Source organism: Mchenga conophoros, linkage group LG15, assembly GCF_057382185.1.
Source record: "Mchenga conophoros isolate Kocher_MC1m ecotype Shallow Benthic linkage group LG15, M_conophoros_male_GT1.1, whole genome shotgun sequence".
Classification (NCBI taxonomy): Eukaryota; Metazoa; Chordata; class Actinopteri; order Cichliformes; family Cichlidae; genus Mchenga; species Mchenga conophoros.
In genome coordinates this window covers 12,225,225-12,236,927 of record NC_140540.1, presented here as the reverse complement: position 1 = coordinate 12,236,927, position 11,703 = coordinate 12,225,225, and the positions used below count along the sequence as shown (strand labels likewise).

The 11,703-nt window shown below is 41.0% G+C and overlaps 2 protein-coding genes and 1 pseudogene across 4 annotated transcripts in view; 2 read left to right on the top strand and 1 right to left on the bottom strand.

The window, feature by feature from the left end:
- The first annotated feature begins 680 nt into the window (after window positions 1-680).
- LOC146557853 (uncharacterized) lies at window positions 681-7,691 on the top strand. Its single transcript, XM_085247723.1, has 2 exons — window positions 681-2,832; window positions 5,240-7,691. Exons 1-2 carry the CDS (start codon window positions 704-706, stop codon window positions 7,389-7,391), a joined length of 4,281 nt encoding a protein of 1,426 aa, XP_085103849.1. The 5' UTR covers window positions 681-703; the 3' UTR covers window positions 7,392-7,691.
- Window positions 7,692-8,051: 360 nt separating this feature from the next.
- Window positions 8,052-8,269, top strand: LOC146557852 (signal recognition particle RNA; annotated as a pseudogene).
- A 900-nt stretch (window positions 8,270-9,169) lies between these two features.
- Window positions 9,170-11,703, bottom strand: part of akap12b (A kinase (PRKA) anchor protein 12b) — a 57,810-nt gene continuing 55,276 nt past the window's right edge. For all 3 annotated transcript variants that reach the window (XM_085246640.1, XM_085246641.1, XM_085246642.1), the window contains one exon: window positions 9,170-11,526. The gene's annotated coding sequence lies outside the window, so the exon portion shown is untranslated. The remainder of the gene's footprint in view (window positions 11,527-11,703) is intronic.

Sequence of the window (11,703 nt, the reverse complement as noted above, 5' to 3'; positions counted from 1 at the left end):
TTCGCAGGTCTTTCCTCCCCACTGCTGTCAGACTCCATAATAAAGACTTTAACTGATCAAGCACACACATCCATACATATGCAATAATACTAAGTGCAATAATCCTTTCTGTCATCGTTGTATTTTTACTCAGTTGTATATAGTATTTGTATTTGTATTCTATTTTTATCTTATTGTATATTTATTTTATTTTATTCTACTGTATATAGTATTTTATTTTATTCTATTCTGTACAGTTGTGTACTGTATTTATTCTTATTGTATTCTAATTTTTGCCTCATAACTTTTGCACTGTCCACTTCCTGCTGTGACAAAACAAATTTCCCACGTGTGGGACTAATAAAGGTTATCTTATCTTATCTTATCTTAACGTAGCTGCTTCTCGCCGGGTGCGGTGGCGCGTGCCTGTAATCCAAGCTACCGGGAGGCTGAGGTTGGAGGATCGTTTGAGCTCACGAGCTCTGAGCTGCAGCAGGCTATGTCGATTAACACAAAATAATTATCCTCATTCAAAAGTCATGTAAGAACCTCATTGGCTTACGGAATGTTGATGTTATTTTAAAAAATTCATACAAAAACATGACCTCATTCTAGAATGTCATGTGACAACCTCATTGGCTTATGGAATTGTGATGTCACAGGCTTCTGAATCCATAAATAGGGGTGAGGAGGTACAACTTTCAGTCCGTTATTTGCAGCACTTATGTTAGCAGCATTCAAACGTTCACCAGTAAAGCATTTTCAAACATTTGGATACTTTTCGTACTCACGGTATACAGACTCCAACATGTCTCAGAAAGAGCAAGAAAGACAAGAAGCTGACCCCAGCTCTATTCCATGGTATGAGTCCCTAGATCCTTACATCAGCTCTCTTCCTTGGGATGAACAGGTGGAATTAGAGGAAAAGCGATTGGAAGAAATGGAGAAGGAAAATCTCATGAACAGAGAAAAGATTAAGATCCTGACAGAAGAAAATGAGAGAAAGAGCGCTGAATTAGAAAAATTATCCTACCAGCTTCAGGAAAGGGAAGGTATTATTGAGGAGAAACAATGGGCTCTCCAAGATAAGAAGAATCACGAGCTCCAAGAAAAGCTTGATGAAGCTCTAGAAAAAATTCAAGATCTGCTCCAAAAGGAGAAGAAAGAGAGCATAAAACAGGAAAACATGGTCAAGAAGAACCAGGAGCTCCAAGAGAAGCTTGACGAAGCTCTGGAAAAACTGAAGGAAATCCACCAAGAAGAGAAGCAACAGTCCACACAGCAGAGAGACATGCAGAGCAAACTCCAAGCCATGGAGGAAAAATACAAAGCGCTGCAGGTGAAACATGACAAAACTCTGCACAAAAGTCAACAGTTGCTTCAAGACAAGAAGCAAATGGAAATGAAACAGAAGGAAATGGACTCCAAGCTTGACGAGATGGAGGAAAAACACAGATCGCTCCAAATCAAGCTTGAGAAAACAGTGCACAGAAATAAAGAGTTCATTCAAGAGAGAGAGCAACAAGAAATGCTGGAGAAAGAAACAGACTCCCAGCTTGAAGTCTTGGAGGAAAAACTGAAAATGCTGCAACTAACTCTTGAGGAAACACTGCTCAAAAATAAAGAGCTGCTTCAAGAAAAAGACCAACAGAAAATACATCAGGAAGAAATGGATTGCAAGCTGAGGAACATCGAGAAACAAAATGAAGGCTTGCAAGTGATGCTTGATGAAGCTCTGGAGAGAAATAAAGAGTTTCTGCACGAGAAAGACCAACAGAAAATAAAAAAGGAAGAAATGGATTGCAAGCTGAGGCACATCAAGAAACAGAATGAAGGCTTGCAAGTGATGCTTGATGAAGCTCTGGAGAGAAATAAAGAGTTTCTTCACAAGATAGACCAACAGAAAATAAAAAAGGAAGAAATGGATTGCAAGCTGAGGAACATTGAGAAACAAAATGAAGGCTTGCGAGTAATGCTTGATGAAGCTCTGGAGAGAAATAAGGAGAACCTCCAAGAAAAGAAACAAGAGCCCGTAGAGCAGAGAGACCTGCAGAGCAAACTCCAAGCCATGGAGGAAAAATACAAAGCGCTGCAGGTGAAACATGACAAAACTCTGCACAAAAGTCAACAGTTGCTTCAAGAGAAGAAGAAACTGGAAATAAAACAGAAGGAAATGGACTCCAAGCTTGACGAGATGGAGGAAAAACACCGATCGCTCCAAATCAGGCTTGATAAAAAAGTGCACGGAAATAAAGAGCTTCTTCAAGAAAAAGACCAACAGAAAATACAACAGGAAGAAGAAAAACTTCATCTCCAGAGGAAAAATCAAGCACTCCAAGAATTGTATAACGAAACAAAGTACAAATCAACTGTACTGGAAGAAGAAAAGAAAAAGCTGGAAAAACAATGCTCAGCGATGCAGAGTAGCATCAATGAGATGCTGAGAAAAAATACCGAACTTGAGGAACTTTCTAAGACCTTGAAGTACAAAAACACTGAAATCCAGGCGCAAAAGCAAGAACAACAGAAAACACATAAAGACCTGCAGTGTAGACTTCAAGAAATCCAGAAGAGAAACCAGCAGCTGGAAGACATGCACACAGATGTGCACAAGGCAAAGCGAATAGAGGAGGCAACAGTTAAAGAACTGAAAGACAAGCTTAAAGAAAAACAAGAACAATTAGAAGACATGGTGAAAAGATGCAACAAACTTGAGAAAGAAAACGCAGAAACAATCGATGAGCTGAAAACCCTCATCATTGAGAAAAAAGTGCTGGTGGAAGAGTATCTGAAAAAGAAGAAAAAACGCTTCCACTGGTTCTGGAGGAGGGGCACTGCTGCTTCTCACCTGATGTAACCTCGTCTTCCTCCACCTCTATTCCATCTTCATTTCCCCCCTTCCCCTCCCTCCTTTTTCTTTTTTCACCCTCACCCCCCGACCAGTCCCGGCAGTTGACTGCCCCCTCCTGAGCCTGGTTCTGCCATAGGTTTCTCCTTTAGGTGTCTTTCACTTTAAAAGGAGTTTTTCCTATCCACTGTCGCCTGCTGCTTGCTCAGAGGGGATTGTTGGGGTTTTCTCTCATCTCTCTCTTTCATTCTTTCTATCCTTTCCCCCCCTTCTGCCTTTTCCTTTACCCAATAAACACAATTGCCCACATTTTACATTTGTTTGAAAAATGTCTTCATTCAACAATAATTCATCTTAGGTATAAAAACAAGAAATAGGTAATAGCTGCATGTGTGTTTGTGTGTGTGCATAATATACATACTTGTTTCCCAGAAAGATTTAATACTAGATGGATAGAGACAGGTTTTAAAGACTAGAAATGAAAACATGTGAGTCCTGTCTTTAAATAAAAATATATAATTCCCTATATTCCTATCTATTCTTGACATTGAAGCTTTACTCTTCTTGATATTGTGACAAAATACTCTTGGGTTAACCACGAGCTTTCTAAAAACTTGCATATAACAATTGTGCACCATTCATTCCTCATCTTTGCTGCCCATCATTACAACTTTGCTAATGATGGGCAGCAGGTTAGTGTCATGATGTCACCTCAGACATAGTTAAAAGCCCTGTTAAAAGCCCTGATGCCGTCATTCACCTCCTACATCGTTCCCTCGCTCACCTGGAGACCGCTGGAAGCACTGTGAGAATCATGTTCTTTGATTTCTCCAGTGCCTTCAACACCATTCTTCCCTCGGTTCTAAAGGACAAGCTGGTGAACTCTGGAGTGGACCATCACCTCACTACCTGGATCCTGGACTACCTCACCGACCAACCACAGTATGTGAGGACTCAGGGCTGTGTGTCGGACAGGGTCGTCTGCAGTACGGGGGCCCCACAGGGAACGGTTCTGGCTCCGTTCCTCTTCACCATCTACACTGCAGACTTCTCCCACAATTCCACCCAGTGCTTCCTGCAGAAGTTCTCTGATGACTCTGCAATAGTCGGCCTCATCACTGATGGGGACGACAAGGAGTACAGAGGTCTGACCCAAGACTTTGTGGACTGGTGCCAGCTGAACTACCTCCAGATCAACGCCAGTAAAACCAAGGAACTGGTGGTAGACTTCCGCAGGCACAAGCATTCTCCACTGCAACCACTGAACATCCAGGGTATGGACATTGAGGCTGTGGACAGCTACAGGTACCTTGGTGTTCATCTGAACAATAGACTGGACTGGACTCATAACTCAGACGCCCTCTACAGGAAAGGGCAGAGCAGGCTGTACCTGCTGCGGAGACGCAGGTCGTTTGGAGTGGAGGGCCCACTCCTGAAGAAATTCTATGACTCTGTTGTGGCTTCTGCTATCTTTTATGGCGTGGTCTGCTGGGGCGGCAGCATCTCTGCTGGGGACAGGAAGAGACTGAACAGGGTGATCCGAAGGGCCAGCTCTGTTCTAGGATGCCCTCTGGACCCAGTGGAGGTGGTGAGTGACAGGAGAACGGCGGCTAAGCTGTCATCCCTGATGGACAACATCTCCCACCCCATGCAGCAGACTGTGACAGCACTGAGCAGCTCCTTCAGTGGGAGACTGCGGCACCCACGGTGTGGGACGGAGAGATTTCGCAGGTCTTTCCTCCCCACTGCTGTCAGACTCCATAATAAAGACTTTAACTGATCAAGCACACACATCCATACATATGCAATAATACTAAGTGCAATAATCCTTTCTGTCATCGTTGTATTTTTACTCAGTTGTATATAGTATTTGTATTTGTATTCTATTTTTATCTTATTGTATATTTATTTTATTTTATTCTACTGTATATAGTATTTTATTTTATTCTATTCTGTACAGTTGTGTACTGTATTTATTCTTATTGTATTCTAATTTTTGCCTCATAACTTTTGCACTGTCCACTTCCTGCTGTGACAAAACAAATTTCCCACGTGTGGGACTAATAAAGGTTATCTTATCTTATCTTATCTTATCTTAACGTAGCTGCTTCTCGCCGGGTGCGGTGGCGCGTGCCTGTAATCCAAGCTACCGGGAAGCTGAGGTTGGAGGATCGTTTGAGCTCACGAGCTCTGAGCTGCAGCAGGCTATGTCGATTAACACAAAATAATTATCCTCATTCAAAAGTCATGTAAGAACCTCATTGGCTTACGGAATGTTGATGTTATTTAAAAAATTCATACAAAAACATGACCTCATTCTAGAATGTCATGTGACAACCTCATTGGCTTATGGAATTGTGATGTCACAGGCTTCTGAATCCATAAATAGGGGTGAGGAGGTACAACTTTCAGTCCGTTATTTGCAGCACTTATGTTAGCAGCATTCAAACGTTCACCAGTAAAGCATTTTCAAACATCTGGATACTTTTCGTACTCACGGTATACAGACTCCAACATGTCTCAGAAAGAGCAAGAAAGACAAGAAGCTGACCCCAGCTCTATTCCATGGTATGAGTCCCTAGACCCTTACATCAGCTCTCTTCCTTGGGATGAACAGGTGGAATTAGAGGAAAAGCGATTGGAAGAAATGGAGAAGGAAAATCTCATGAACAGAGAAAAGATTAAGATCCTGACAGAAGAAAATGAGAGAAAGAGCGCTGAATTAGAAAAATTATCCTACCAGCTTCAGGAAAGGGAAGGTATTATTGAGGAGAAACAATGGGCTCTCCAAGATAAGAAGAATCACGAGCTCCAAGAAAAGCTTGATGAAGCTCTAGAAAAAATTAAAGATCTGCTCCAAAATGAGAAAAAAGAGAGCATTAAAGGGGATAAAATGCTCAAGAAGAATCAGGAGCTCCAAGAGAAGCTTGACGAAGCTCTGGAAAAACTGAAGGAAATCCACCAAGAAGAGAAGCAACAGTCCACACAGCAGAGAGACATGCAGAGCAAACTCCAAGCCATGGAGGAAAAATACAAAGCGCTGCAGGTGAAACATGACAAAACTCTGCACAAAAGTCAACAGTTGCTTCAAGACAAGAAGCAAATGGAAATGAAACAGAAGGAAATGGACTCCAAGCTTGACGAGATGGAGGAAAAACACAGATCGCTCCAAATCAAGCTTGAGAAAACAGTGCACAGAAATAAAGAGTTCATTCAAGAGAGAGAGCAACAAGAAATGCTGGAGAAAGAAACAGACTCCCAGCTTGAAGTCTTGGAGGAAAAACTGAAAATGCTGCAACTAACTCTTGAGGAAACACTGCTCAAAAATAAAGAGCTGCTTCAAGAAAAAGACCAACAGAAAATACATCAGGAAGAAATGGATTGCAAGCTGAGGAACATCGAGAAACAAAATGAAGGCTTGCGAGTAATGCTTGATGAAGCTCTGGAGAGAAATAAAGAGTTTCTGCACGAGAAAGACCAACAGAAAATAAAAAAGGAAGAAATGGATTGCAAGCTGAGGCACATCAAGAAACAGAATGAAGGCTTGCAAGTGATGCTTGATGAAGCTCTGGAGAGAAATAAAGAGTTTCTTCACAAGATAGACCAACAGAAAATAAAAAAGGAAGAAATGGATTGCAAGCTGAGGAACATTGAGAAACAAAATGAAGGCTTGCGAGTAATGCTTGATGAAGCTCTGGAGAGAAATAAGGAGAACCTCCAAGAAAAGAAACAAGAGCCCGTAGAGCAGAGAGACCTGCAGAGCAAACTCCAAGCCATGGAGGAAAAATACAAAGCGCTGCAGGTGAAACATGACAAAACTCTGCACAAAAGTCAACAGTTGCTTCAAGACAAGAAGAAACTGGAAATAAAACAGAAGGAAATGGACTCCAAGCTTGACGAGATGGAGGAAAAACACCGATCGCTCCAAATCAGGCTTGATAAAAAAGTGCATGGAAATAAAGAGCTTCTTCAAGAAAAAGACCAACAGAAAATACAACAGGAAGAAGAAAAACTTCATCTCCAGAGGAAAAATCAAGCACTCCAAGAATTGTATAACGAAACAAAGTACAAATCAACTGTACTGGAAGAAGAAAAGAAAAAGCTGGAAAAACAATGCTCAGCGATGCAGAGTAGCATCAATGAGATGCTGAGAAAAAATACCGAACTTGAGGAACTTTCTAAGACCTTGAAGTACAAAAACACTGAAATCCAGGCGCAAAAGCAAGAACAACAGAAAACACATAAAGACCTGCAGTGTAGACTTCAAGAAATCCAGAAGAGAAACCAGCAGCTGGAAGACATGCACACAGATGTGCACAAGGCAAAGCGAATAGAGGAGGCAACAGTTAAAGAACTGAAAGACAAGCTTAAAGAAAAACAAGAACAATTAGAAGACATGGTGAAAAGATGCAACAAACTTGAGAAAGAAAACGCAGAAACAATCGATGAGCTGAAAACCCTCATCATTGAGAAAAAAGTGCTGGTGGAAGAGTATCTGAAAAAGAAGAAAAAACGCTTCCACTGGTTCTGGAGGAGGGGCACTGCTGCTTCTCACCTGATGTAACCTCGTCTTCCTCCACCTCTATTCCATCTTCATTTCCCCCCTTCCCCTCCCTCCTTTTTCTTTTTTCACCCTCACCCCCCGACCAGTCCCGGCAGTTGACTGCCCCCTCCTGAGCCTGGTTCTGCCATAGGTTTCTCCTTTAGGTGTCTTTCACTTTAAAAGGAGTTTTTCCTATCCACTGTCGCCTGCTGCTTGCTCAGAGGGGATTGTTGGGGTTTTCTCTCATCTCTCTCTTTCATTCTTTCTATCCTTTCCCCCCCTTCTGCCTTTTCCTTTACCCAATAAACACAATTGCCCACATTTTACATTTGTTTGAAAAAAGTCTTCATTCAACAATAATTCATCTTAGGTATAAAAACAAGAAATAGGTAATAGCTGCATGTGTGTTTGTGTGTGTGCATAATATACATACTTGTTTCCCAGAAAGATTTAATACTAGATGGATAGAGACCAGGGACGTGCAGAGGGGGGGGGCTAGAGGGGCTTGAGCACCCGCCCCTTTCCTGATGAGTGCCCAAAGTGCCCTTTTGTTGAGGCAACTTTTACATTTTTTTTATTTATTTATTTATTTATTTTATGTGTGTGTGCGTGCGGAGTCCTGTCTGTGCCCCTCAACAATAATATTTAACTATTAATCATAGTTTTGCTAAAAAATAAAAGGTTTGAGCTCACGAGCTCTGAGCTGCAGCAGGCTATGTCGATTGGGTGTCCGCACTAAGTTCGGCATCGATATAGTGATCCTGGGGGAGCCTGGAACCACCAGGTCACCTAAGGAGGGGTGCCCAGGTCGGAGACGGAGCAGGTCAAAGCCCCCATGCTGCTCAGTAGTGGGATTACACCTGTGAATAGATTTTGTAGAGCAGCCTGAGCAATACAGCGAGACCCAATCTTTATACACATCCTTATACCTGTCTCTACCTCACACAGCAGCCTCATCAGCACGTCTTGGTCTTTTTAATTCAAGTCCAAAACACTCACAAATCTGCTGCTCTGCTTGTCCTGCACCACCTCCACCTGCAGGACAGCTGCAACTACATCCTCCACCCTAAACATGCCACCGCCCAGCAGGTGGAGACAAACTCAAAGTAGGACATTTATTCAGGTGAATTTTTGGTTTCATATTTGCATCTTATAACCACAGATTTGAATGACTGTCTTGTAAAAAGGTTTATCAGGAGTTAACTGTCCACTGAGGAATTATCTTTTTTAAAGGCACAAATATAACAATATGTGATTATTATCTAACAGTATCGAGAAAATTCCAGTCAGCTCGCTCAAATATTGTATTTAAAACAAGAACTATCATAAGGTGAGGTTTTTGATCATTTCAATCAATTTCTCCCTCTTATGAGTCTTTCTTTTCTTTTGTCCTCTTATGTATTCATTTATTTCTGTTTTTTACTTTTAATTTTCTTTCCTTTTTCAAATTTAAAGTGATTTGTAGTCATTTAGTAACTATAATCTGTCTTATTTTATCCCACAATTTTTTTCTGGGTTCAGTCTGGTATGGTGCTGTCACAGTGCAACAATCTGGTAGTCATACCTTTTTTTTTCAGTAGTGCTTCCTTGGTGTAATGTACCTCAAGTAGCTTCGAGAAGTATTGCTCAAGACCACTTTAAAAAACACAGCTCCTTGGAAGCAAAATCTAAAGAAATAAGGGGTGGCTTAAGACTTTTGCACATTATTATACCAAAGTGTATTTATGCACTCTTCATAATCACTAAATATTGTTGTTACCTGATGGTGAGTCATCATGATTTAAAGTATTCACGTTACACACCGTTTTTCTCTAACTTTATTGAATGAAATATAGAAGTTTCTGAATCCTTACTATTAACAGCTTGGGAAATATAACAGACATGCTACATGAATATTATGCTAAATGCCTGCAGGTTAATCGTTAATATTACAACAATATGATTTAAGTACATACAGTAGGTATACAATCTGTACAAATGTTAACAGGTTCACAGTTAAGAGTGTTACAAAAAGCAGGGAGGACTGAAGGTGGGCGGGTGCCCCTAAATGCTTAATATACAATATGCTGCAATAGCAAAAGTCTTTAGTCTGCCTTTTTCTTTTTAAATCACTTATTTTAAATAAAGCAAATATCACTAATGTAACAGGCCCTCTGGGGTCAAAGCAAAGTGAAGTGGTGACCTAGATAATGGTCCAGACTTCCTGATCCTTGACTTGTTTGGCAATAAAGCTGAGTGAAAGGGGAGCCTTCAGAGCTACTAGCATCACCCACTAAATTAAACTGATTGGATAATAGAACTCACATCTGAAGAGGTTCCTCGTTTTACTTTTAATTCATTGTTCAGGAGTTGTGACCAATAGGAAAGCGATTACTTTGGTGGTGAAACTGCATCACAGGGATGACGCAGATATTCAGAAATCATCTGCCAATAAATCTCCAAAAGAGGCCCCGACTTTTGACTCGGTTTTGAGTTTTGATGCCCAAATCAAAGTAGCTGAGTAGAGGCTTTGGGAATCTAATTGGATGCAACTGATTTCCTATCCTGTGAGCAATGGAAACCACGACTCCCTGATTTATCCTAACTTGATTTGGCTTTTAAATTAAGAGTAAAATGAGCTATTGTTTTTAATTTATGGTACCACGCTTTATTGATCAACCTCTTGGTCCACATCCTCCCTTGTGCCAATTTGTTGACCCTGAGCGACCATGCGTGGTGAACAAGCGCAGATCAAGTCAAAACTGGACGATGATGATCTCACATTTTACTAACTTTTAGTTAACATATAGCTGAAGTTCAAAAGAAAATGACACCAATGAGTGAAGACTAATGGGCTGCAGTGCTTTTTGTAGGCAGCAGAGGGCGTTAAAATTTCATTTCAAATGTAAATATAGTGCAGCAGAGAAAGTGTTAAACTGCTTCACATCAATTAGACATATTTCACAGAGAAAGTCAGAAAACAGGGTCATTAAACACTGCAGACAAGTGCAAGTGTTTCATGAATGCGCAAAAGTGCCATCAATATTCTTTGCACTGTTTACTGCATGCCTGTGTCACAGTATCAGATGAGGTGGTTTTAATAGTATTTTATTGTATTATTACATGAAACAATGAGTAACAATGTGTTTTTACAGTAAACCAGGCAGTGATTGTTTTCTTATCGACTTTGAGCTGCATTTTGATCGGGGTGTCGAGTGGCGAAGGACAAACTGTGACAAGAGAATGTGGCAAAAGTCAAACATGTGATGCATTTCTGAAAAGTATCATCATACTCTCTGCCCCTACTGCTTGTTTTCTCTGCCAGAGGAATAACACTTGTACCATGGCTTGCTACAAATCCTAATAACCTTTGAAAATGACAGTTAAAGCTGTGATACACTAAGCACTTTTTATGTAACACTTTCACATTTGTTTTGGTAAATTCTGATCATCCAGATACATTTAGTAAGAAATACTGTAGACGTGGGCATCTAACTTTAAAGTCTGCTTTCTTATGTTGCTCAAAAATACCTGTTATATCACAGCTTAATATCAGAAATTAAAAAAATAGGCAACAAAGTCCATACAATAACAAAACAGAGCAAAATAAAGAAAAAAATAAAGACCTAGGAGTGAATGTAAGAATAATCAAGATATAAATACAATTTACAGGATATTAATCCATCTCGTCACTTTCTAAGACCATCTTACTCTTCCTTCTTTTCACATACACGCACACACGCACATATGCACAGAAACACACTCAGCCGGGTTGCTGACTCTTGCGGTGTGCAACAAGGGCAATGGAAAGTCACTGGGACACTGTAGATACACTGCACTGACTACAAGCCAGATGGGATGCTTCTGGGGCAGAAGACATGCATGAGTGTGTGTTTGTGAAAAGTGTGAGTGAGTGGGTGGGGTGAGGGTGCAACAGTGGGTCGTCACGTTGCGGTGACAGGGCTGCAGGACGGGGTTGGAATACAGGTGGGAGGGCAGCTGGAGAGAATGGCGGTGCTGTTGCTCTTCTCTCTGGGCGGAATGGCCGAGGTCGTTCTCAACATGTTCTCCCAGAGCAGCTTCTTTTTGTCTCTTACTGTCTCTCTCTTTCTCTCCCTCATCACTCATGTCCTGGTCCAGACAGTGCGTCTCCCAGGCATCAGTCGCCTCCTTTCTGCTGCAGTGGAGAAGCACATAAAACATATATTAGGAAGAAGAAATGGCTGGATCTTGTCTTCTGTTATATTACATTAGGAAATAAAATCTTCCGAATCTCATCTTAAAGCTGTGTTAAATGTGGCTGAATTAGCATTAGCATCATATTGAATTACTGTGTTTATCTCCCGTTTCTGTT